This window comes from Puntigrus tetrazona, chromosome 5, assembly GCF_018831695.1.
Source record: "Puntigrus tetrazona isolate hp1 chromosome 5, ASM1883169v1, whole genome shotgun sequence".
NCBI classification, from domain to species: domain Eukaryota; kingdom Metazoa; phylum Chordata; class Actinopteri; order Cypriniformes; family Cyprinidae; genus Puntigrus; species Puntigrus tetrazona.
This window is the reverse complement of record NC_056703.1, coordinates 7,936,891-7,962,386: the sequence shown is the minus strand read 5'-3', so window position 1 is coordinate 7,962,386 and position 25,496 is coordinate 7,936,891. Positions and strand designations below refer to the sequence as shown.

Sequence of the window (25,496 nt, the reverse complement as noted above, 5' to 3'; positions counted from 1 at the left end):
GGATTATGTGCTGTTGTTAGACGATCTTCCTGCTGGAGCTGTGCGCTCTGGATATTCCTCACTGTGTGCTGCTCAAGAAATTCTATCCCCTGGCAGACCTGCTCAAGAAGCTGTCCAGTGACACAGAGGACATCTTCTCTAAAGTATGTTCACTCGGCGTCTTAAAGCATTTTGACACGTTCAAGTTAAATATAATTAAATGACCGGAAAGCTAATGTAGAGCATCATTTGGTTTCGGGTTCTCTACATGCGAATTAAAAAGTAAGCCAGTTGATAAGAATAATGTATTCATCAGTTTTTATCCCTTTGTGTTTGTAGGTTGATATGGAGGGCTGTCAGCAGACTCAGCAGCCTGTTGTATTAAGGACGTGGCATATGGAGTCACCTCATAACTATGACAACAGCAGACACGAGACCACCGTCTTTGTATGTCCTGGTGCCACATCTTTCGAGGTGGAGTTTGATGAACGTTGTGAAACAGAGAAAAGGTGCGAAGAGCTTATTCTACAACACTACTGCCACCTTCTGGTGACATCCGGAATCAAACTCGCACTTTTTATTTACACTAATTGGGTGTTTTGTCATTTATTTTATTTTATTTTATTTTTTTTTTAGGTATGACTATCTGGAATTCACTGATGCTAGGGGAGGAAAAGTGAGATATGATATGAAGGTCGGCACGGAGAAATGGCCAAAGGTACAAAAGCGGTTTACTGGCCTTTTCTAAACGAAGCTAGCGTTAGTTCTGGCAGTTCACAAGCTACTTATAAGAATACGACACCTATTGCGACATTCCTATAAAAGCTCACTATTTCAGTATTAAGCAGTTGCTTTTCTGCTTGCTCAGGGGCAAATGACCCTCCTCCATCCCTCCTTTTGCACAGGACTTGCTAAATCAGACTCCTATATCTTGAATTATGTTACACTTAAATATCATTAGGTTTATTAATGATATCTGCCCCGTCTGTTCTGTTAACCCTAGGGGGTTTATTAACGTGCTCTTCCTGCTCATTCATGACATGCTGCACGGATGGGCAGGGAGTTTTTGCACAGAACAGAACCATTCTGCCAAACCAAACTTTATGCAAGTTTATCATTTTGACGATAGTTGTCCTGACAGAACTATAGTTTTCTGCCAAATGTGTTAATAATGTAATTGTATTAAAGATAATTTGTTTAAATAATCCATAATTATATATTTTTTTACTCTATCATTTATAAGTATAAAAATAAATTTTGTGTGTAATAAATCTTTTTTTTTTTTTTCAGAAAGTGACGTTTAAAGCAGGTCCCCAGCTGCAGTTTCTGTTCCACTCAGACAGCAGTAATAATGAATGGGGTTACAAGTTCACAGTGACAGCATATGGCCTGCCAGACGTCACCGTGTCCTGGACCTCAGACTTGCAGCTCCTCGTGTCCAGGCTAATGGGCCGCCTGGCCTCCCGCACCATGGCTTTGAAATCACCTTACGGTGTGATAATTCAGTACTTTTTATTATTTCTGTTAAATTATTTTATCCCTTGTATGTAATTTATGAGTGTGTGTGAGCACACAAAGTGGTCAAAATAAATACATTGTAGAAAAAAGAAGTGAATGCACGAACTGACATATTATAGAATATAAATTGGATGATGGTTATTGTATTATCATTATTGTATGTATATTGTTATTGTATGTCTCCTTCCTTTTGAAGAGATCCGTGGTGTTAAAGAGTTGCCTGCAGGCTTGATGAACCATGTCCTGTCCTGTCCTCTGTGGAAGCCTATGTTCAGACATGGTTTGAGTGGACTTCCTGGGGAAAAGTTAGCCCTGGCCAGTCCGGACACAGACCAGGTGTGAATACCTGGATTATGACTTCACGAGTGCTTTTCAGTCCAAAAAAATGTCTAATCATGTTTGTGCTTCTTGTGCTTTTTTGTTCTGCAGGAAGAGACAGCTCCTTCGGGAGATGACTTGGTGGTATTTCTTAAGGACTTTGCCTGCTGGGATCCTTCGCAGGATGCTTCTGATGGCAGGGCGGAGTTAATGAGGGCCCTTTTGATGACCTGCAAGAAGCAGCCAATCAGGAATGAGATTGCTGCGGGCTCAAAAGTGGACCAGGCTGTGAACGCCACCTGGGCGGCCATGGTGTATCACACACCAGCACTTTATCAAAGTCTTAGGAGCTTTGGTAACTAAAGAGATTTTAACCTTCATACAGGTTCAATAACACTAAAGAGTAATTAATTAATAGCAAACGGTGCACAGTTGTTGATTTTACTTCATAATATTTCATATTGTGAAAATCCTATAATACCAGGTCCGTGTTAAACAATGAAAACCTTGATCTCTTGCTACAGACAGTATTTGGTCTGTTTCTGTGAGATGTTTGTATGAATGGGACCGTTTATTGGTCATACTTCATCATGTTTCCTTTTCTTGTCTCCTTTGCATTAGTTGCTAAAAATGGCCAGAGCGGTCTTAGCGAGGACCTTCTGCAGGTCTACGCCCTTGCCGATGGCATCAGAACATGGATGGCAAGTATAGCTTAGAATTTTTGGTTTTAAAATAACATATTTCTTTTTATTTACTTCTCCCTTTTGATCCGTTCTGGTAGTTGGAAATGAAGCAGCGCTACCTTATGGGTAAAATGAATGGAGTAGAGGAAAAAGAAGACGGACAGAATGAGGTTACAATGGAGTCACTTGGTAAATACTGATGCTACAAATACGCTTACGATTTTTTAAACTTATTTTTCTGCATTCTCACTATCTTTTTCACTCTCTTAACAGCTGAAATTTGCATCAGCAGAAGTTCGTTCCTCTTCAGATTCAGCCCAAGCGGAGGAACCTCTGGCCTTCTGGAACAAGAGCCTTCCAGACCAGAAGATGGCGCTTGTGTTGCTCCTCTTCTCCGATCTGTTTCCACCTCAGAGGGAGACTTCCAGCCCAGCCCTTCTGTTCCCTCCATCTCCCAGACTCCGGAGGGAGCAGAAGCAGCGACGCCCCCAGGGACGTTCTCCGCACCAGTGGATGCTGGACCTTCCAGCAGCATCAGTTCTCAAGGTGCCACGGGATCCTCAGAAAGTCTTCAGTCTCAGACAGGAGAGCCTCTGTCCCCGTTAGTCTTCCCACGTAAAGCTCCTTTCAGTCGAGGCCGCTTAAGGCTTCTTTCCTTACGATCAATGGAGGAGCCTCGCATGGCACCACCTGTTAAAGAGCGCTTCCCCATCCTCAAACACATCCTCAACTTTATGAAGGACATGGTCATTAATGAGAGCAGGTATGTTCCCCTCTTCTTGTGAACGGCTAGATGTATGATGCTAACAGATTTTGATGGATAAGCTTAAATAAGACCAGCTACATTTCTGATTTTATTTTCCGAACCTAAAAGAAGACATTTTAAAGAATGATTGTAACCAACTATAGATAAATGTAATCTCGTTCATGTTGTTCAAAACGCTGTAAGACAAAAGTAGATACTGTGTTGTTCTGTTGGCTCTTCCACACAATAAATGTGACCAGGGTCTCTAAAAATAATGACTGTTAAAAGTAGTCCTTACAACTTGGTTTTGAAACATTAAAATAGCTTTATGACTAAAATTACAGCCATCAGTTGAGCAGTGTTTGATATATGTGTAAAAATCTGTTGAATTTTGGTAGTATTTGTTTTTTACATTTGGCACTTCCAGTTTTCTTTTTGTGCATAACTTCAAAATAATGAATTTGATCAATGTTATTACATTAAATCCAAATAATCTGTCATTTTTTTAAACTAAGGCTGTATTTATTTGACCAAAAAACTGTATGAAAAAAATGTAAATAGTAGTTTTGTATTTGAATATATCTTAAAATGCAATTTATTCCTGTGATGGTAAATCTGATTTTCCAGCAGCTATTACAACAGTCTTCAATGTCACATGATGCTTGAAATTTAATTTGGTGCTCATAAAAGTTTTTATTATCAGTATTGAAGGTGCATGTACTGGCTAATAGTATTAGTTTCTTTTAAAAAAATGTCTCAATGACCCTGAACGTTTGGCCAGGGTGTATATTTTTACATTTAATATATATGTGTATAAGGATGATCATTTAGCATTTAGACAATGTCACAGATTTTCACATTTAAATTTTTTTATTTCACAATTTCCAATGTGTACTTGCATAAATATGGTGATTTGTCTCAGAGCAGCGGTGGTGAAGTGTGTTTCTGTGTGTTTTCAGTGTACTTCATACTCTGGCTCTGAAGAAGGCCCAGGCTCTGAGTGTGTGTGAGGTGCTGGACCTCATCCAGCAGTGTATTCTCACCCTGGGGAAACCTCACCTCTTCCAGGCACCCTGTATTTTGTTTCTCCAGGAACTCTTGGCATGTCAGAAAGATTTCACCAAGTATGTTATCTGGTTCTCGAACCTGTCTCATGGACCCCTCAACCACTGCACTTTAGTATGTCTCCCTCAAATGCCACGCTCAATTCAAGCACACTCTATTAATGAGTTGAAGAGTTGTATCAGAAATGTGTTAAATGATGGAGACACACTACTTATGCAGTGGTTGTGGTTCACCGGGACAGGTTTGAGATCTCTGATCTAAAAAAAAAAAAAAAAAAGTAATATCATACCAATATCTGACTACTGTCCTAATATGATTATTTTAACTCAACTTGTCTTTTCTTTCTCAGTTACTTTTCTCAGTTGGTGGGCAGCGGGCAGGAGATGAGGGAGCTGGTCAGACACTCGTATCATCTGCTGGTTCTCATGCTAGTAGAGGCCGTGCAGAGCTTCAATGCACTGAACGAGAAGTGGGTTCTCACCGTGCTGTTTTTAAATATTGAATGTGAACTATGAAATCATTGCATCTAAGTTAGTTATAATGGATACGCTACACAAGCCACAAATGCGTTCTGTATGATTTTTATGTCTTATGGCCATTGTGTGTTCTGTGTGTCCTTAGGGCCCTGCTGCCAGCCCTGTCATGTGTACAAACATGTCTCCTGCATTTGCTGGATATGAGCTGGGAAGCAGAAGATTTGTCGCTGTTTTTGGACATCAAACTGCCTGATCTTCTGCTCACCATGTCTCAAGAAAACATCAGTGTGCATGATATAGCTATCAGGTATGAGACATGGATCAGAACACGCATGCTGCACTGGGAATGCAGGAACTTCAACCTTAAATAAAAAACAAAAATCAACCCCCTGGTTGAAAAACAATGTTTTATTTAAAAAAAAGAGTAGCTCATGTTAAATGTGGCTGACAGTGTCCCAAAACAAATGTAAGAAAAGGTCTGTTGTAATATAATTTTTTTTTCGCATTAAAATTCTATTGTAAATGTGAAAAACACTTCAGTATCAAAAGACGGATAAAATTTGGTTTCAATATCATTTGACTTCTAATGTAAAGTTGTTGAAGACATCTTAAGGGCATATTTGGTAAGCTTTGTTGTTGTGATTCTTGTGATATTAATCTACACTCAATCCTGATCTCACAAACTAATCTTAAAAGTGGCTTGTTTGGCTTCTAATCTATCATTTTCTCCATATGGCATGTTGTTGTAGCCAATGGACGGAGGAGGATGAGATCGCTGACTACGAGAGGAACTCTGAATGGATGGATGAGTGTTTGGATGGCATGTTTGAGAAATGGTTTGACAAGATCAGCCAGGCCTCAGTGGAGGACAAGAGAAAGGTACAGATATCAAATCAAATAAATGCTTTCTGGGAAAAACTGTTGCTCTTTTGATACACAGTTGAATTAACACAACAGCTAACCTTTGGGTGGAGCTATAGCAGTACTGTATATCAATATTTATTGAATCTATTCCTGCGAACATTTTTACATCACGTTTCAAACTCGAGCAAATGTCAGCACCCATCAATGCCTAGTCATAAGGCAGTCACGCTATTCAGGTAGAACAAATATTTGGATTGAATTTGCTAAGCCTTTTTTCATCTGTATGGTTTAACTCTGAACAGTGTCTTTTCTGTGACTGCATTTTACAAGATAACGCAAACAGCCCTTAAAGTAGTGTTATTTGCAACAAATATTGTGCATTTTTGACACTCTTTCACTGACTTTTGATCTATATAGATGCACATGTTCATTGCACGCTACTGCGACCTGCTAAACGTGGAGATTTCATGTGACGGCTGTGAACGGATCGCACCGTGGCATCGCTACCGTTGCCTGCAGTGTACAGATATGGACTTGTGCAAGACCTGCTTCCTCAGTGAGTCACAGCATCACAGATTTACTTTTTCCTTCACATAATGAAGGAAAAACTAAATCTTAATCAAATACTTTTTCCCCCCTTTTTTGCATTCATGTTAAGTTAGATACTGCATATATAATTTATAGCAGCAGTGTATCACTTGATAAGTGTGTATTGAACAGCTTTGCTCTCTTGTTTCAGGTGGTGCTAAACCAGAAGGCCATGAGGATGACCATGAAATGGTGAACATGGAGTATGCCTGCGACCACTGCCAAGGCCTTATCGTGGGCAGCAGGATTAACTGTAATGTCTGTGAGGACTTCGATCTGTGCTTTGGTTGTTACAATGCCAAAAAATACCCAGACAGGTAATATGAGAAGGTGCTCTAAAAGGCTTATAAGAGGCTTAAGAGGAAATAAAGACAAAATCAAGCAAAGCAGGCGCTGTATAACCGTTAAGTTCAAAATAAATAAAGTTTAATATAACTTTGGTAGCCAGAACTTTGACCAGGAACAAATAAAAGATGCACAAGACCACCAATGCCTGTTAAATATAACATTACCCAAAAGAAATTATATCTCATGTTTATTCGCTAGAGAGATGTCAGAGCCAGCAGCAAATGAACTAGCCATATAGATAGATAGATAGATAGATAGATAGATGTAATACACTGTTATTTGGAGTGACTTTTATACTACTATTAATAATTTATTTTTTCTCTGCCTCCAGCCATCTGCCCACCCACCGTATCACAGTGTACCCTATGGTCACCATTCGCATCAGTGACCGCCACAGACTCATTCAGCCCTATATACATAACTACTCCTGGCTTCTTTTTGCTGCACTCGCCCTGTTCACATCCGAGCTGATCAGCGAGAGAGCGCAGGATGGAGAGCCTTTGAATGATGTCACTCTCGGTTATGCTAGGACACTGCAAACCCACTGCTCTGACATCATCAATGATTGCCTGCTAAAGGGACAGACTGGGAAAGGTAATCAATATAATCTGAATGCACATGATCTTAAAAATTAGGCTGTGCGTGTGCGTGTGTATTTGTTTCTGTGGATGTGTTCATTAGAAAAGTCTTGGTTGATAGGTGTGTATAATCAGGTTTGCTTTTGATTCCTGTAGGTTTGCGAGCCTCTGCCCTGCTGTCATTGCTTTCTTCAAACGAATCAGCCACAGAGAGTGAACTGTGTCCTGCGACCGCTGGTTCTTTTCAAGACATCAGCAGCACAGACACCTCCTCACTTCCCAGCAGCACCACAGCTATCTGCTCCCCACCGCTACCTACAGACAGAGTCAGTACTTTAACTGAAGCTTTTGGCCGTTTTTTATTTTTCAAGTCTGTGACTAAGTCCAAGGTTACAGCTAACAAACATTGTGATAATCTTTAAAACAAGATAACATAATCCTCTTGTTTTTATTCTTCTTTACAAGAAACCACAAAAGCAGGAGCCAGATACAGAAGGGGACGAGAAGAGGAGGAGGAAGCTTGTCTCTCAGGATACGTCAGACTCATCCAGTGCAAGTCAGACTCCCTCCGTGTCTAGTGAAGACACACTGTCCCCTGGAGTCAGAGGTGAGCCTGCCACTTAGTACCCTTCAATAATCAAGCAGATCTATTATATCTTCATGTTTTTAAGGTTATCTGTTGCTTTTAAATGTCTCATGGGATTTATTGGAAGACAACATGACATAGATGGTGTAAATGGGGGGAAAAAACAACAAAGTACAGATGTTAAAATTTATTTTATCTTCTTTTTTGCCTAAGTTTCAGAGTCAAGTGGAGACACTATTACATCTCCTACCTCAGAGAACATGGATGCATATAAGGACCAGGAGGAAAAGACAGCCCGAGGTCCGCTACAGGAACATGTGTTTGCCGAATGCTCCAGAGAGAGAATTCTGGGATTGTTGGCTGCCATGTTGCCTGCAACCAAACAGGTAACAACAAAGATTCCAATTTAATTTGTAGTGCAGGGTTGCCAGGTTTCACAAGAAAACGTGCCAATTGCTACTCAGAACTAGCTCAATGGCATTCCGAGAGGGTAAAAAACACGTTTTTTTGAAAGTTTCCAAAGTAAAATATCACATTATTTGAGTCGCTTCAACATGACACGAAAAACAACCCATGTTGAAGTAGCCCGATTCTGCGGGAAAACTGCAGACTTGGCAACAGGCTTTTGGTTTAAAGAAAACGTTTAATTTATATCCTAAAAGGCAGCCAGTTCAACTACCTATTTATTTGTCTCACGTTCACATCCAAGAAACACTGAATAATATGCTAATGTGCACATTTACTCCTCCACAGGGCAGCTCGATATCTTTGTCCAGCCTGAGTCCCATCCTGCCACTGTTGTTCAGAGTGGTGATCTCGAACGCCGGCTGTCTGAATGAAACATACCACCTGACACTAGGCCTTCTGGGACAGCTTCTGTTAAGGATCTCTCCTGCGGAGGCTGATGCAGCGGTGGCAGAGGCACTGACAGACAAATTTGAGTTACTTACCCTCGGAGATGGAGCAGCACTTGATGTTCCTGGCTGGAAGACTACTCAATTGCTCTTCAGTCTGGGAGCAGTGTGCCTGGACAGGTAGTGTGATTAGATGCGTAACATATGGTTAAACATAATATCTTAAAGAGGCCGAATAGATTAATGTTAAACAATGTGGGATACATATAATTTTCAACATTTTTAAAGAAATTAATTCATTTATTTGACAGGGATGCATTTTCAGAAGTAACAGTAAAGGCATTCATAATGTTACAATGCATAAAGTAATGAATCCTGGCTTATAAAGTATTAAACAGTACAGCTGTTTTCAACATTGACAAAAATATTACTTTTTAATTTAGTATGTTGTAGACTCATCTAAATAAAGTGTTACAAGATATTAATCAGACTACTAATCAACTAATACTGCTAGTTGACATGTATTTGCAGAGTTACTTACTGTTGGTAAATTTTTAATTCATACTTTTTTTTCACAAAACAGTGAAAAGTTCAGTGTTCATCACCTGTGCTTGCATTACAACAGTCGTATCGGTCTGGATTGGGCGTGCTCTGTGGCAGACATCTTGCGAAACCTGAATATTTCTTCTCAGTGGTCTGCCGTTGTGGCAGCGTTCACTGATCACTGCATCCAACAGTTACCACAGCAGCTCAAGAGAACCAACCTCTTTACTTTGCTGGTACTCGTGGGATTCCCTGAGGTATTGATAAAGTGCATGCTTTAACACACAATGGGCCAGATTTAATAAAAAGGGCAAATTAGCGTTAGAGCGCAGCTCCATAAAAGTGACCAGCGCAATCTACCAAGAGCAGCGCAGATTAGCTCCTGAATTTTAAGACAATGGTCAATAAAAAATGCTGTCCAGGCCTTTTTAGCACAAATTTTACCTGTCAATCTTTAGTAAATCCTCACAGTATTATTTTATCCCGAAAAGATGGTTTGGGCTGGTGCAGGCTTTTAGTATATCTGTTCAAATAATACAGGCCTGTATAAAGTTATGACATGCCATCTTTAGCCAAGACTCATCAGAGCCATTCTGACATTTCTAAAGAGACGTGTGTCTGTACATAGGTGCTGTGTATGGGAACTCAGGCTGTCTTCATCGATAATGCCAACGAACAACACAACGTGATTCTGCTCAAGCACTTCACTGAGAAGAACAGAGCTGCTGTGGTGGACGTCAAGACTCGTAAGAGGAGAACAGGTGCGAGAAGATCTGTCCACGGGTTCTTCACACTGCTCACACCCATCTCTCAAATGTTCTCAGCTGTTAAAATACCACTGCTGGCAGCCCTAAGCTCCATCAGCCTTTCTAAAGTCACAGACCGTCATTGACATGTAAACCCACCTTCATTTGCACAGGGTGTGTCGGCTTTACTTACCTTGTTGCCCGGGTTTAACAGATGGTTTTTGTATGAAGGTACCTCTTCAGTAAACGTTTAAAATGCAAATATTTGATGACAACCATTTTTATTTCTCAGGTAAAACAATCTTATGCCAAAACAATGATATTAAAAGTATTTGTTGTGATCAAACTGGCTTTTAAATTTTAGTTTTTCAGTAAACCACTAAAAATGTGATTATAATTAGTAGCTCCTCACTACTACCTTCGGAAATTAAACTGATGAAGACATTTCAGTAGATGGGATGCTATGTAAACATTCATTTGGGACTTCCTAGCCTCATTTAGTGGCTGTTTTGAGCTTCCACTCAAAAAATAAAACAAAAGAGTGCATTAATGCTTGTCTTTCTCTTTTAGTGAAAGACTACCAGTTAGTCCAGGCACATGAGAGCAGCAGCAGGAATGATGCAGAGTCTCATGAAGGGCAAGCTGTGTCCCCGACCTCTGCTCACCTGAGCCGCTACCTGAAGAACTTCACCTCTATTGTGAGTCACTTACTGCAGGTCGGGGTGGAGAGCAGCGCCCAAGACGCCGTGGAGGCCACCTGGGTGCTCTCTCTTGCTCTGAAAGGACTCTACAACACTCTCAAGGTATTCACCTCACATCAAAACTGTCTGGTCTGGTTTAATGTTCTTTAAAATCATAGAACCAAATTATATAGCGACCACAGAATATGTATATAATATTTGTGTGTATTTAATTACATATTATCTTTCATATATATATATATTTTAACATGGATAATAATGTTCCTTGATCAAAATCATCATTTTAGAATTATTTCTTCAGGATTATGTGACATCCTGAAGATATAAATAAACGCATGCATACATACACAAATATAAATTTTTAGTTTATAATGATTTTGAAGGTGCATAGTTCTGTCTACATATTTTTTTGGTTTTAACTTTTTGTGAAGCTTTGCTTAAAGCGTGTTGTGCCATCTTGCTTTGAAATAAATGCTTGGTTTTGATATTTGATGCTGTATTTATATGCTATATTATGATGCTATATTTATTTACATTATATATTATATTTATCTAATGTAATGAAAAGTTTAGATGTTTAATTGTGATTTTAGTTTAGGGCCATTACATAAATGCTCAACATGAACAAGTCATGATTGTGTTTATTATCCTCTATTTCTTGCAGAAGCATGGGGTGGATCAAGCTCAAGAGGCCATCCAGGGCTCTGGCCTGATGCAGCTTCTGGTCCGTAAGTGCAGCAAGGGCACGGGCTTCAGCAAGATGTGGCTTTTGCGAGACCTAGAGATCCTCTCCATCATGCTTTATTCCTCCAAGCGAGAGATCCACTCCATGGCAGAGGACGCGGACACCGAGACAGACGGAGAGAAGGAGAGAGAGAAAGAGCACGACTCTGATCACTCCAGCTGCTGCGCTGATGATGCCGATCCAAACAGACCGGATCCACTGGAAGGACTGGACGAAGAGACAAAGATCTGTTTCCAGGTCAGGCTTCAAACACACATCTTCTGCCTTTTTCAGCTTTCTCTTCTTGTATATGTTGCAGCAGTAATCTAGAATGATCAGATTGATCGAGCGTGGTAACTGCTTCTCACTTTCTCACAGTACTGAAATATAGGGACAAGTATGTAGAGGAACATTAATTAGAACTCTCATGTCATTGTCTTTCTGTTAGATTACCCATGATGCTCTTAACGCCCCGCTGCATATCTTGAGAGCCATGTATGAGCTCCAGATGAAGAGAACAGACTCTTTCTTCCTTGAGGTGCAGAAGAGGTGAGCTGTTTCATTTCTTTATCATAGTTTAGAATTTGTTTCCAGGAATGTATGGAGGCATATATTACCTCATCGCACAGCAGAGACTTTTAGTTCAAAGACCATTCTGTTTTTTAAAAGCAGAAATATGTAGTATATAAAAATATTAATAATAATATAAACCCCTAATGATGCAATATAATAATACAATATCATTAACACTACTAATATTATTGCATGTAAATTGAAAAATAGTATTATAATTATTCTGTTTTCAAAATTATTATAAAGTAATAATTATTACTACACATGTGATATTTTTGAATATCTTAAGATGGAATCATCAGTTTGAAAATGCTTGCATTTTCTGTGTGAACTTGTGTGATTAACTGTTGAGACTTTCTCAAATAATCCTTTTTTGCATTTCATATCTCAGGTTTGATGGTGATGCTATAAAAACAGATGAGACTATTCGTACATTGGCACAGAAGTGGCAACCATCTAAAAGACCACGTTCTGAAGAAAGAAGTACCAAGGCTGTAGATACTGATATTATCATTGTGCCCTGTGTGGTAAGACTAAATTTAAAATTAAACCATACAAAATTTCATTTTGTTCCGTTTGGTGATCTAAAGTAAATATAAATTCACACTACTTTCTTTGATACTCAGTCTAAACCCACCCGGTGTGATCGAGCCACAGAAGAAACGAACGTGGTCACGCAGAAGCTCATCACCAACACGGAGAGCGACCTGCAGCTGAGTTATGCCAAACAGCGGCGCACCAAAAGCTCAGCTCTGCTACATAAAGAGCTGGATGCTCGCAGTAACAAAGCAGTGCGACAGTACCTTTTCAAAGTGAATGAAGCCATTGCTATTCTGTACGCACGTCACGTGTTGGCGACGCTGCTGGCCGACTGGCCCTCTGACACTCCCATCAGAGAGGAAGACCTGGAGCTGAGCGGGGCTTCTCACATGGCCTACATACTGGACATGCTCATGCAACTAGAGGAGAGGCCCATGTGGGAGAAGGTAAGGAGGAGGAGTGTGTAGTCAGGATTTCAATTGAACAGCTGAGAACATTTACAAACCAGAATTATTTCATTCTGGCCATGAAACTGCACTTTGCATTTTTAAAAAATACAATAAATATGTATATATTTAATTGGTACATAAATAAATACCTCAGATTGTTGGTACGCATATATTTCTTCATCACATGTTGGATCTCAGATCTTGCAGAAGGTTCTGAGGGGCTGCAGCCAGAGCATGCTGGGTAATCTGTCGCTGACAGCGTGTCAGTTTATGGAGGAGCCAGGGATGGCCGTGCAAGTCCGTGAATCCAAGCACCCCTACGACAACAACACAAACTTTGAGGTTTGAATTACATTTACTTTTACTCTGAATCGCTGGATCAGTCGCATTTTTCTGCTCCGCTCAGTGTCATTATCTGCGTTGTCTCAGGATAAGGTGCACATCCCTGGAGCCATCTTCTTGTCGGTGAAGTTCGACTCTCGCTGTCACACAGAGGAAGGATGTGACGAGCTCCTTATGGCCAGCAGCAGTGACTTCCTGCAGGACCTGCACACTTTCAGTGGTTCTCACCAGAAATGGACCGACTTTGAGATTCCAGGTGAGAATCTGACAATATTTTGCATTTCCACTTTATATTAGATGGCCTTAACTACTATGTCCTTACATTTTAAATTAACCATTCGGTACAATGCACTTATTGTGTACGCACATGTTTTTATATTGTACTTAAATTTTTTTAAATACCTATCCCTTCCACCCTATTCCAGGACATATTTTTTACTACAGCAAAGCAAATTCTTTTTGCTTATTGACTCTACTGACTGAAAGCATGTTGTTTTTAACCCATTATTATAAATCCGAAGACTTGCAGGTAGATTCAAATGCTATAATATAGCATATTGTATTCGCAAGCAGTGCTATTGCATAAAATGTACTGAATAAAGATCACGCAAATCTCTTAAACACAATTTTGTCTCACTGTCCCCTGTCGCTCCTTTTGTGGCCCACCTCTGGTTTAAGTGAAATGTGTTTTTTTTATTTTATGGCCACTTTAGAAAACAGGTCAATCTGAAGCGTTCACATTTATTTATTTATTTTTTGTAAAGATTCGTATATATGCTGGTGTACATACATTTTCACTTTGGAGTTAATGATAAATGAGCAGAATGAAAGGGTTGTTTTTTCCTCTTTCTCCTCTAGGGGACACTCTCTACTACAGGTTTGTGTCGGATATGAGTAACACAGAATGGGGCTACAAGTTCACTGTGACTGGTGGCCATCGAGGGCGCTTCCAGACCGGTACGCAATGTGTTCTCATTTAAATATTTAATATCTCTTTTGATGTCTGTTTCTATTGTCCTCTAGCCGCTGTCTAGTTGTGCTCTGGAATCATTCCCTGTAATGAGCCATGAAACCGAAATGGCACAGTAATAGCATCATTTCACGTGAGAGCCACATTCCTACGGTCTTTTATGGTTGTAATGTCGGTGTCCCACTTGCTGGTTTTCAGTCGTAAGCTTCATTTACACAGTTGTTTGAGAATCGGAGGGGGTCTGTGAGCATGGCTGTGTCTCTCAGCATGTGAGAGCGTTAACAGCCACAGAAACTCAACTTCCTGCTGAGTCGTGGCCCTGCCGACCCTACAATCAAACCTAACACATTTACAATCAATTAATGCAGTTGGTTTCGGCGGTGACCAGTGAGCTTAGGCAAAGACGCAAATCATGAACGTGGACTGCAAAATCATGATGATTGTATTTAAAAAATAAAACAGTACAGACTAAAATCAATTTTTTTTTGTTTAGGCAGCTGAACATGTCGTACAGTATAACATGCTACATCTTATTTGCTTAATTGTAATAAAGCCAAAATAAAATGTAAAAAAGTAAAAAATAAACAAAAGATAGAAGGTACTTCAACTGAAACAAATATGCATGAAAGTATGAAAATATGACAGAAATATAAAACACTCAATCCAATATAATTTACAATAGCAGATTTTAACTTGCACTAAAAGGAAAATAATTTAAAATGTTTATAATACAAAAGTATTTAAATTGTACAAAAATAACACTGATATTATGAATTTTAGCAGCATAATAAATGATGTGCGAACCAGCGTATTTTTTTATGATATATTACTATAGTTTTTTTAATTCGATGTTTGCATAAAACGTAAACGTAAACTAAAAATTGTGTTGTTTAGTTTTGTCATTAGATTTTTATTAGTGCTTAATAGTGATTAATGGCATTAAAAATTTGGATGTGATTTAATCATTTGGCAATATTAGTATTGGATGTCAACTAGCCGTGAACTCCTTTCCTGTGTCTCATTCGCTTATAATCAAAGAATTAATAGACGTGCCCCTTCTGCTCTGTTTCTGATGTTATTCTTCTGTAATGGAATATCCACTGGATTTCTCAGCCAAGAAAGCAGCGCCTCGTTTATGGGGTCTGCCAACTCGTGTTCTTTTTCACAGATGAGGCTTAACAAGAAGATAAACAAGAGAAAGAAAGCAGTCTCACTTGTGAATTTATATTCTTATTGCTTTTATTTTATTCACTTTGCAAGTTGGCTAATTTCTGGCTGATTTCTACAAACAGGTTTTGAGATCCTGAAGCAGATGCTGGCAGATGAGCAGGCGCTGACTCACCTCCCGCTGGCTGACATCTGGGAGTGGCAGGTGGGCGTGGCCTGTCGGCAAACAGGAAACCAGCGCCTGAAAGCCATTCACCTGCTGCTGCGGCTCCTGCAGTGTCCGTCTCAGTGGTGTGTGTCCCTTCTTACCTTTCTGAAAAGCTCCGGAAGCATTTTTTAAACCCGACAAAAGGTAGTCGGTTCATCCTGCAGTGCTTTAAAGCCGCCCCACTATTCCAAAGAGATGAAGCAGCAACTTCCTTTCAGAACTTGGTCTGTCAGGTCAGTTCTGCTCTCTGTGGATGGCAGGTGCGACTTGGCCCAGTTTAACAAGCCTCGAGATCTTTCTTCTGCTCTGCAACTTTAGCTTAGAGCGGTGAGTTTAGAAAACCGGACTCCGTTTCCCCTCAAAAGCACTTCTTGAACGGTTTATATTAACTTCTGCTCATTCATTTGTGTGTTTTGTATTGGCGAGCTTTCAGATTTACACAGCGTTTGCATAACTCATCTGATGGTGGCTTTCTGCCTTGATTGTTCCCATGGCAACAAGGTCGCATGTCAGGGTGATTTGCATAATTTCCATGGTGTTTGGACACAGTTACATCATCATCAGCAGACAGAGCGTGTATGAGAGAAACAGACACAAGGACCTGTGGTGTCAGATTGAGGAATGGACCATGCAAATGGCCACCTGCCCACCGCAAGGGAAACATTAACCGGGCCAATGAGATGACCATATAGTTAGATATGAGCCAAGGTCATTTAGAGTGTATTGACCTCACGTTTTGATTGTGTGTGTGTTAACGCAGGGGTTGTGACCTTACACTTCTGCGGCCGCTGTGGCAGCTCTTTACTACTATGGAGAGTGGTTTGATTCAGGACCCCACCAGCATCACCGTCCTTCTTCCTCTCCATCGCGCTCTCACTGAGCTCTTCTTCATTGCTGAAGCCAAGGCCATGGTTAGTGACCGTCCTCTTTCTGTTTTCTTTTAAAAACATTAATGAAAAAAGCAAAGCATAAAGAATAACAGCAGGAGACCAGTAGGTAAATACACTGGTTCTTTACACTGCTGCTCAAAAAAAAATTGGTCAGCAAGATTGAAGGTAACACTTTTATTTGGCAAGGACACATTAAATTGATTAAAAGTGACAGGATAGGACTTTGGCAATGTTACACAACTTTATTCAGCTAAATACTGTTGTTGATCAGAGAAGGGGATCACAGTTTCCGCAAGGATATTAACCAGCACAGCTGTTTTCAACATTGATAATAATGAGAAATGTTCTTTGAGCCGATATCAGCATATTAGAATGATTTCTGAAGAATCGTGTGACACTGAATACAAATAATGCTGACAATTCTGTTTTACCATAAAACATAATGCATACAAGTTATTCTAAATTGTAAGTTATTTTAAATTGCAATTATATGTCCTAATATTACTGTATTTTTGGTCAAATACATGCAGCTTTAGTAAGCATAAGAGATTTTATTAAAAAAAGAAATTCACTTTTTTTATTATGCTTTCATTCATGAGCCAACAAAGGTGTTAAAATCAATGGTAATTCATAATTTCATTTAAAATGCATAATCTCGATGCATTTTAGTTTCTTAATATTTATTTGATTGTTTCTTTTGGTATGCGTTTAGGATTACGCATATGCTGCATAATAGACATAAATTGCTCTGTTCTTTAAAGGTCAGTGATAAAACACAACTAATCGTTAAAAAAACAAAAAACAAAAAAAAAGTCAATCTGAGCCAGGAATTCTGGGAGGCATCCAGTAATTAATTCGTGCTGTCACAAAGAAATAATTCTGTGATAATGATATTTCAAAAACTGGACCGTAGAGCATTAGGTTTTTATGTGGTGTTTAATGTCAGATTTTATTCAGTCTGAATCACATTTTGTGTTAGCGTCTGTCAGGGGTGTTTCACTAAAGTGAGTCTTCCACTCGTATGAATTACTGTTTCTCATATCCACCTTCGCAGCTCTCTAAGTTACTGCATTTGTATTCTACACTCGCGTTCCACAATAATACACCCACTTAGAAAGCTACAGGCCTGACATTAACCTTTAAGGACTATGTTTACATGATGTAGCATGCGAGACTTCCCAAAGATAAATGATTGTTTCGTTATGCTGGTCCTGTTTACCGATGGAGGATCCTCAGCTTACTAAACTAAGTTTAACTGGATCTCCAAGATCTGTGTATAAATCAAAAATGGTCCAAAATCCTTTTTTGACAAATGCACTTTATGACGTTTATATTCAGATTCATGATGTTTTGCTGAAAGAGGTCCACTTAAACAATGTAGACAACATAGTCTTCTATATTAGTCTTTCTTTTTTTCATTTGTACCGTTTTGTGAACGTACAGCCATTTAAAACGCATCAGTCATGTCATTCGTTTAGCTATGTGTGCAGTGACTTTTAAACTGGTTTCAGTGGATTTTTTAAGTGGATTTTTGTATTCAGTTTCTCTCAAGCGTCCACAGACCCTAACCTTAGCCACAAAGTGACACAATCTTTTCTGGGGGGCAGATGTTTCAGATAGAAATTGTGTTTTGCCAAAAAAAAAATTTAATTTGTATAATGCAAAGCATTTGTGAATATGTAAGAGTGGCTTTTGTTTCCAAAGACCAGGCACTAGAGGGCACTAACACATCTCCTTGTGTTCAAAGAAAGGCTAAATATTCTTCAAGGACAGATATAGTCACACACAGTGTTCAGAGGAACACACACATGTGTATATTTTTATAAACGGCTACGTGGTAAGAAGCCTCGACTATCAGGCCTGAGTGAATGGCTCTCTTTCTTTAAGCCTGTAAATGGGAGAGAAGTTTTTATGACAATGCTCTTTCATCCTTGAGCCATAATCCTTTAACAGCCAAGTCGGACACGAATATGAAGTGGTTTGTGTGTGTGTTTGAATGGGATATGTTTAAGTGAGCATTAGTCTCAAGGGCTGACAGGCAAATGGATGAAGTGAGTGTTTTGTGAGTGTTGAGTGGTTACACCAGTAGATACTCGGCACAGTTTGGCCTCATTATGAAGAGCTTTAATCTCTCCCACAGCCGCTGCACTTCTCAGAACTGACCATAAAGATTTCAGACCTCTCAGCAGATGATTATGACAGATCCATTGTTTATTTTCATCAAGGCAACGATAGACAGTGGGGTCAGAACGCCGATCTAATGGGAGATTGTCGGCACGCATTTGCAAGACCGTCTCGGCATGTCGTTGCTCAGCTGTCGCAGCGTTTGAGTCGGAAATGAGACGGAAAGAAGAAAAAACAGATAAGAAGTCGGGCTCGTTTCGTCTTCCTCTCCTGTAGTGTAGTACGCTTATTTCTGCAGGACGATAAAGCCCCTCCTTCACAGAGGAAGTGGTTTCAAAAGTGTTCTGACATGACAAAAGCTGCAACCAGAAAGTGGTGTTGAAGTGTTTTGAAACGTCTAGATGAAGTTCGTTTTGTAGAAGTAGAAGTAGAGTGTAGTCTGACCAGCTTCTGTTAACCCAAAGCATGGCTGACACTCCAACTAAAGAAATCAAAACTGGGGTTTTAAAAAAAAAAAAAGCAACACTTCTGTTTGAAAGTATGTCACTTTCTTCCGTCACTGCCTAATGAAATGAGACATTTGTAAGAACGCAAGTTAATTATTACACACAAATATGTATAGTACATGCGTATTTGTACACCGTGTGTGTGTGTGCGCGTGTGTGTAAATAAGTGTTTTTTTTAAGCTGTATCTATTTTAAAATTCCTGCTGGTGATAACAAAACAGAATATTTAGCAGGCCTATTTCAGTGTCACACGATTTCTCAGAAGTCACTCTGAATCTCGATGTTGACTGGCTTTTTGATGCTAAAAACAGTTGTGCTGCTTAATATTTTTGTGGAAACTTTGATGAATACAAAATGAAAATACAATAAAATAAAAACATCCACTGCAACATTATAAATGACACTTTTGGAAACTTGTGATACATTAATGTGTCCTCGCTTATCAAAAAACCCAAAAAAACGTAATGACCCCAAACATTTCAGCAGTCTACAGTATATAATGTAATGTATTCACATAATTTGTTTATTTGCAGCCTCTTTCATTTTAGTAGTGCATTTCAACAAGGGAAAAAATATATGCAAACAATAGGTGAGCAAAATTAGGAATGAAAATTTCAGTGAACACTGATATGACGTCTGTGTGCAAACTTCCTTTTAAATGTTTAATAACAGTTACGCATCTTTGGTGATGTACAGGCTGATTCTTGCCAATCTGTGCATCAGTATGCATTATCCTTGTTTAGTAATTCATATACTGGTCATATTGTCACAATAGAACGTTTACCTTGATATGAATGTTCACTGATTTTAGGGTTTAACACAACTCAATAAAACGACAAACTAATAAACTATAAGCAACTATTTAATGGTGAGAATTGATACCCACAGTACTGTTGATACCCACAGTAAATTGGCTTTACGTTTGGTAGATTGCATCATACTTCCTCAGAAGTTCTCCAGAGATTGTATAAGAGTCTCTGCATAACACAGAAATACTTACTTAGGGACTCTGGACTCTCAGACATGATCAATGCAAAATACCTGGAACAGTGTATATACTCCTACCTCAGGAAATTGGAAAGCAGAGGCAGGGCTGATTTAGACGGTGTCTGGTTTGATTCAGAGTTTTGTCATCAACCGAGCGGTGCTGTTCCAAACCCCAGATTAACAGCTTATGTTGAGCTACAGGTCTGGTGAATAGCAGTATAATCTAACTGGCCTTAAATTCAACTGACCTATCATCAAATCGCTTCCCTGGCTAGTGCTTGAGAATGAGTTCTGCGATTTTTGCAGCTTGTTTTCCGTATCGATGACCTTTTTAAGTGGGTTAAATATGTCATATTCATGTTGTAGTTGAATACTAAAGCTGTCACGCGTCTTTTCATTTGTCCATCAGGAGCAAGACGTTCTGCAGGAGTACCTTCTCGCTCTCACTACCAATGAACAGCTAGTAGTGCGCACTGCACAGGTGAGACCACCGTCCTTATACCTTCGGTTTCTTTTTATTTTACAATTTAGTATCAGACAGGGGCAGACGGCAACAAAGTACAAGCGAAAAAATTGTTACAATGCAACAAAGTATAATGTAAGGAAACGGTCATCGGTTATGAATGATCGTCAATTAAATAGTTTAGTAAATTGGAAACTGTTAAAGAATGGAAGTAAATGGAAAATATGAACAACCTTTTTTCCTAGTTCAAACCAGGCTTTTTAAACCGTCATGAGCATACTAAATCAACTACATATGTCCATTTAGCTTGTTCGTTTAGTAAAAAAGGAATAGTACCAGAGAAAGGCCATTTTATGGAATTTGATTCTTTGAAATATCGTGTAATAATGTTTATAATGTATGTATACCATTGAATAATTTGACATTTGGGAAGATGGTAGACTTTGGTATATAATTAGTAAAAGGTTGTGCCATCAAAGATGAACATAAACTGCTCCAGGGGCCACAAAAGGTTTTCAGTGGCGTTAGTTCACCGCTTAAAATGAGATGTGGCAGAGCCTAGTGCATTAACTTGTGCCGTAAAGCTGCTAATTCACAGGAAGGACAGGAAACCGCAGCGCAGTGGAGAGGTGAATGCATCCAATCTCCCTCCATATGAGTTATAATGATCCTGTAATGTCTAATGGTGTGTTACGTTTGTTTTATCAGCAAACACTGATGACTGACAATCATTGTACAGTATATCTACTTGATGAAAAATTAATGAGAGCGTGTTTTATTATTACTGTACAGTAGCTAATCCCGTTTCTTTCATATTGCTGCTTTTTCACCAACGTTCATTTTAGCACTTGCGATTTGGGGGAAAATACTTCAGTTCTGCAGAAGTAAGAGTGTTTGACCTTTGTTCACGCAGACAGATAACAGCATTAGCGACAAAATTGCCTTTGGTTTAATAAATATTTGCGCTCCTCATCACATGACGGCTCTAACCAAATATTATGCTAAAACAGCTGAACATCAGAAAGCACCTGTGTGGATTCTTGCACGAGGCCTACAAATCATCCCATCATCCATATACGTGTGTGAGAGAGAGTGTTTGTGTGTGGGCCGTGGGCAAATCTATTGCATTTAGTCATTAACCCCATTATTGTGTTTGGTGTGGCACAGCCTCGTCTCCGGCGCAGGGGGGCGGCTAAAGGAACACATTGTGTTGTGTGGGACGGGATTAATGCTCTGTATTTATCTTATCCCGAGCACCTTTTTAGCTCGAATAAAAACAAGCTCGTAATATCCATCACGGCCAAACAAGTGGTTTGATGTCGTTAACAAAAAAGCGTTTTCGTGCCAAAAAACTTCGAACTGTGACATATCTGAAGTGTGATTATCGCGTGTTTGCGTGTGGGTGTTTTTCGCCGAGCTTCGAGGGCCACAGGTGTGTGAAACGGTTTGATAAATTACCCACAATGTTTTGCTTAATGGTTTTTCTCTCTCCCTGACTTTTTCCCGCCATTGTTGCCCCCCCTCTCTTTCCTTCTCCCGCTGTACTCATTCACTTTTCTTTATATCGTTCTCTCCCCTGTTTTATTGCACAGGCGCTGAAGAACATCGCAGCCATCAGCCTGGCCATTAATTACCCAAATAAATCCACTAAGCTGCTCAACCTGTCCCCGTGAAAGAGGGATGAAAGAGAGATCGAGATGAGAGAAGAGAAGCTTGCCAGAGGCTCACGGGAACGGCCGTCTGCGGCAGGAGCGGGCCACATATCGTCTTCCAGAAAATCCCACCCCGCGCTGTTTAATCAAAACGGGGGGCACGACAATCTCGTGTCTCTTAATAATCGCCATTTCTCATCCGGTTTAACAAAGCAAGATTAGCAGGCCGTGCCAAATTTGTCTTCTCGCCCATAAGCACACGTTTCTTTTTCAATTCCTTTTTTTTTCGGAAAAAGCCAGAGTGGCAAGACAATCGATCAAAGTAAAAGCAGGTCACTTTTCCCTGCCTCGCGCACCCTCCCTGGACACGATGACTAAAAATACGCAGCCGCCGGCGCGGTCTCATCCTTCAAAGTGGCCCGAGACTACGCATGCGACGAATTTATCGATATCTCTCAGAAACCGTGGGGGCCTTCTCTCCGTTCTGGCTGATGAGCTGATGTAGGTTCAGCACTAGCAGCTGGCAGTTACACTCAAAAACCGCGCTTCTTGACGAATGTCAGTCGACGCTTGTGAGGAAGTTAAGAAAAAAAAACGAGTTCGACATCCAGAAGGCGCCGTTTGCCTTACGAGTGCAGCTCGAAACGAGCTCGCAGTTGATTGTGGGTCAGTTAGCAAAGCTATAAGGCGTCCTAGAGAGGATTGTCATCGCTTGTGTCTTACATTGTCATGTCCCAGATTCGCAAACTCACTTTTAATGCTGCATACCACCAGGAAATATAGAGCATTGTGTACAGAAATATCACTCTAAGTTGTGCTGCATGCAACACTGGACTAAACCATGATGTTCATTACTGTTAGTGACATATCGGTTGGTGTTTAATAGACGTATTCTGTAACGTTATTGCGGTTGGAGATATTCTGTTTGATCGGTTGATTGACGCTGGTTTAGTGGATAGTCTTAAGGAGCAGAACTTGATAATCATTATGTTCATTCATCTAGCGATTTAGACATGGATATGGTTATGGAAGTGGTGTTGTGTAATATTTATTATCATAACAGGGACTTTTTTTGGGTGAATATGGAGTGAAGCGTTTGATTGGCTGATTTGTTGCCGTTTTGAAGGTCAGGTAAAGGGTGTTCTTAGTTCTAACCAATGTTTATCTAAATAGTTGTTTTATTAATTTGTTTTTTTTTTGTTGCCCTGTAGCCAAACATTTCATTTTTTTTAAGGAAATATCGTAATAGTATATTTTTTTTTCTTGGGTATTCAGATCCGCGATTTTTAGTTCAGTTTGATTTATATTTTAGTGGGAAAGGAATTGAGACAGATGGTTATTTATGCCAAAGAATCATTATTGTTTGCATCTAGAGCATAGAAATTCATATTTATCTTCCAGAAGGACGCTGTAATGTCGGCGTGGTCGGTGGTGGCGTTATAATAGAAAAGAAATTTGAAGTTATGGCTCCAGTGACGGACACAGACGCTTTAGTCCTCTATGTTTTTGTTTACACGTGTACTAGCATGGAGCCTCGGTTCATTCGGGTGGAATTCAAAATGTCTGACAGGAAAACTTCCTGTCGCTCTAAAGCCTCAGATATTAACAAACGATGTGCCTATGTTTGAAATGAAGCAATCTTAATTTAATCTTCATATCATTGTAAAGGTCCTCACTTCAACTATATTTTTAAAGAAAATTCTATAGCTTAATTTGGAGCATTTTCTATCTATTTTATTTTTATGAATGTCTTTTTTGTTCCTGAGCTCACGGCTTCAGTTGCTTTGAATTTGACATGAATGTATATAGTTGTGAATATGGATAATTGCATAAATAATTCATATTAAATGATTTTTCATGTCAGCCCCCCCACGTTAAAGTGTCAGAATAATGTACTATACTGTTGTAAGTTTACACTTGATCCTTTTGAATTGATTTGCTATGCCACACACACAAAATAAGAAACAACAAACTGCTTTGGGTTGATTGCTCTTTTGTTTTTAATTAAAAAACAAGATATGCAAATTCATGTGCCTCGAGGTTTCCTCTCTTTTAAGCAAAGTCATTTAAAAGTCAAAACCCCCTAGATGACAATTCAGTCTTTTGGAAATTGTTGATGAGCTGTAAAAGATTCATGTTTTAGACCATGCATCAAAACCTAACGTGAAAATTCATTTGTACCAATTTATGATTTATTTCACTTATTACTTTTTGTATTTTTTTTCTTAATGGTAATATAATAACATTTACATTGAGCTGCAAGAAGAACTGAATAATTATATATATATATATATCTGTTTCCTCTGAGCTTAATTTTTACAATACTTTTGACATATTCATATTCCTCAATGTTGGTGCTCAAAAACTTTTCCATACTAAAAATCCCATACAGTTTTTGCAGCTGTTACACAAAAGCCATCACATTTCATATGCGAGTACATAAAGTTACGCTTAATTACACATAATCCAGCTTCATTAAAATGCAACCCCTATAAGTCCATTTAAAGAGAACCGTTTTGTAACCACCCATTCCCAATTCTATAGTAACACCACCATGTACAGACAGCAGAGGTGTCTGAGGTGTCACGTCTATATGTTTGTGTTTTGACTTGGCAAACACATGCACCCTCCCTGTAGCACTACAAATAGTCCCTCCCATGTCAGCATTTTCTTCCCTCCTAGAATGTAAACCATCTGTTGTTTTATTATAAGCGTTCGCCTAAATATAGTCTTTCTCTTTCAAACACGGTCGCCCCGTGACACAGCCACACCCTGGCTTTTGAATTAGTTCAACTCATCTTCCCGAATAAATATGGACCGCTTTGCCTCGCGGTACCGCCAGCGCTTCTCTCTGCCTCCCTCTTTCTCTCCCCATTCACAGAAACACTGAATGACGGATGTGTCATTGATGAAGATGATGATGGGGATGATTCAGAGGCGCTCTGAGCTGCAACATCCCCCTCATTCCCTGTGAGTCAGCTCTCCTCACCCCCACCCGACCGGCTCCCTGCCTTCCCACGAGCTGGACACCGACCGTAAGACCCTGCAGATGGGGGGAGATGATGATGATAATGATGATGATGATGGTGAAGATGAAGTCATCCGGTGGGGATGTAAGGCAGTGGGTTTGAAGAAATAATAATAGCCTGTGAAAACGGCATGGCGCGAAACTCGCTCTTCACACCTACACCTCAGATACGGGTAAAAGAGCGAAGGGGAGAAAAAATGAGGAAAGTGACAAACGGAGTAACTGATAATCTGCAGATGCGAAGGTTTTTGGAGAAAGGGTGGGAGGCTTGGATTCAGGCT

At 39.6% G+C, this 25,496-nt stretch overlaps 1 protein-coding gene across 1 annotated transcript in view; it reads left to right on the top strand.

Moving 5' to 3' along the window:
- Window positions 1–24,216, top strand: part of zzef1 (zinc finger, ZZ-type with EF hand domain 1) — a 35,391-nt gene extending 11,175 nt beyond the window's left edge. The window contains 34 exon segments of the mRNA XM_043238615.1: window positions 21–143; window positions 319–488; window positions 616–697; window positions 1,270–1,471; window positions 1,694–1,833; window positions 1,927–2,170; window positions 2,437–2,516; window positions 2,597–2,687; window positions 2,772–3,261; window positions 4,203–4,367; window positions 4,658–4,777; window positions 4,930–5,091; window positions 5,534–5,663; window positions 6,066–6,204; window positions 6,388–6,553; window positions 6,916–7,178; window positions 7,319–7,488; window positions 7,628–7,769; window positions 7,962–8,134; window positions 8,502–8,782; window positions 9,186–9,402; window positions 9,774–9,906; window positions 10,462–10,694; window positions 11,257–11,574; window positions 11,765–11,865; window positions 12,281–12,416; window positions 12,516–12,875; window positions 13,077–13,220; window positions 13,308–13,476; window positions 14,079–14,177; window positions 15,483–15,648; window positions 16,326–16,476; window positions 20,482–20,553; window positions 22,128–24,216. Of these exon segments, the coding sequence (XP_043094550.1) occupies window positions 21–143; window positions 319–488; window positions 616–697; window positions 1,270–1,471; window positions 1,694–1,833; window positions 1,927–2,170; window positions 2,437–2,516; window positions 2,597–2,687; window positions 2,772–3,261; window positions 4,203–4,367; window positions 4,658–4,777; window positions 4,930–5,091; window positions 5,534–5,663; window positions 6,066–6,204; window positions 6,388–6,553; window positions 6,916–7,178; window positions 7,319–7,488; window positions 7,628–7,769; window positions 7,962–8,134; window positions 8,502–8,782; window positions 9,186–9,402; window positions 9,774–9,906; window positions 10,462–10,694; window positions 11,257–11,574; window positions 11,765–11,865; window positions 12,281–12,416; window positions 12,516–12,875; window positions 13,077–13,220; window positions 13,308–13,476; window positions 14,079–14,177; window positions 15,483–15,648; window positions 16,326–16,476; window positions 20,482–20,553; window positions 22,128–22,208 (5,913 nt within the window). The 3' untranslated portion in view covers window positions 22,209–24,216.
- Window positions 24,217–25,496: the final 1,280 nt, after the last annotated feature.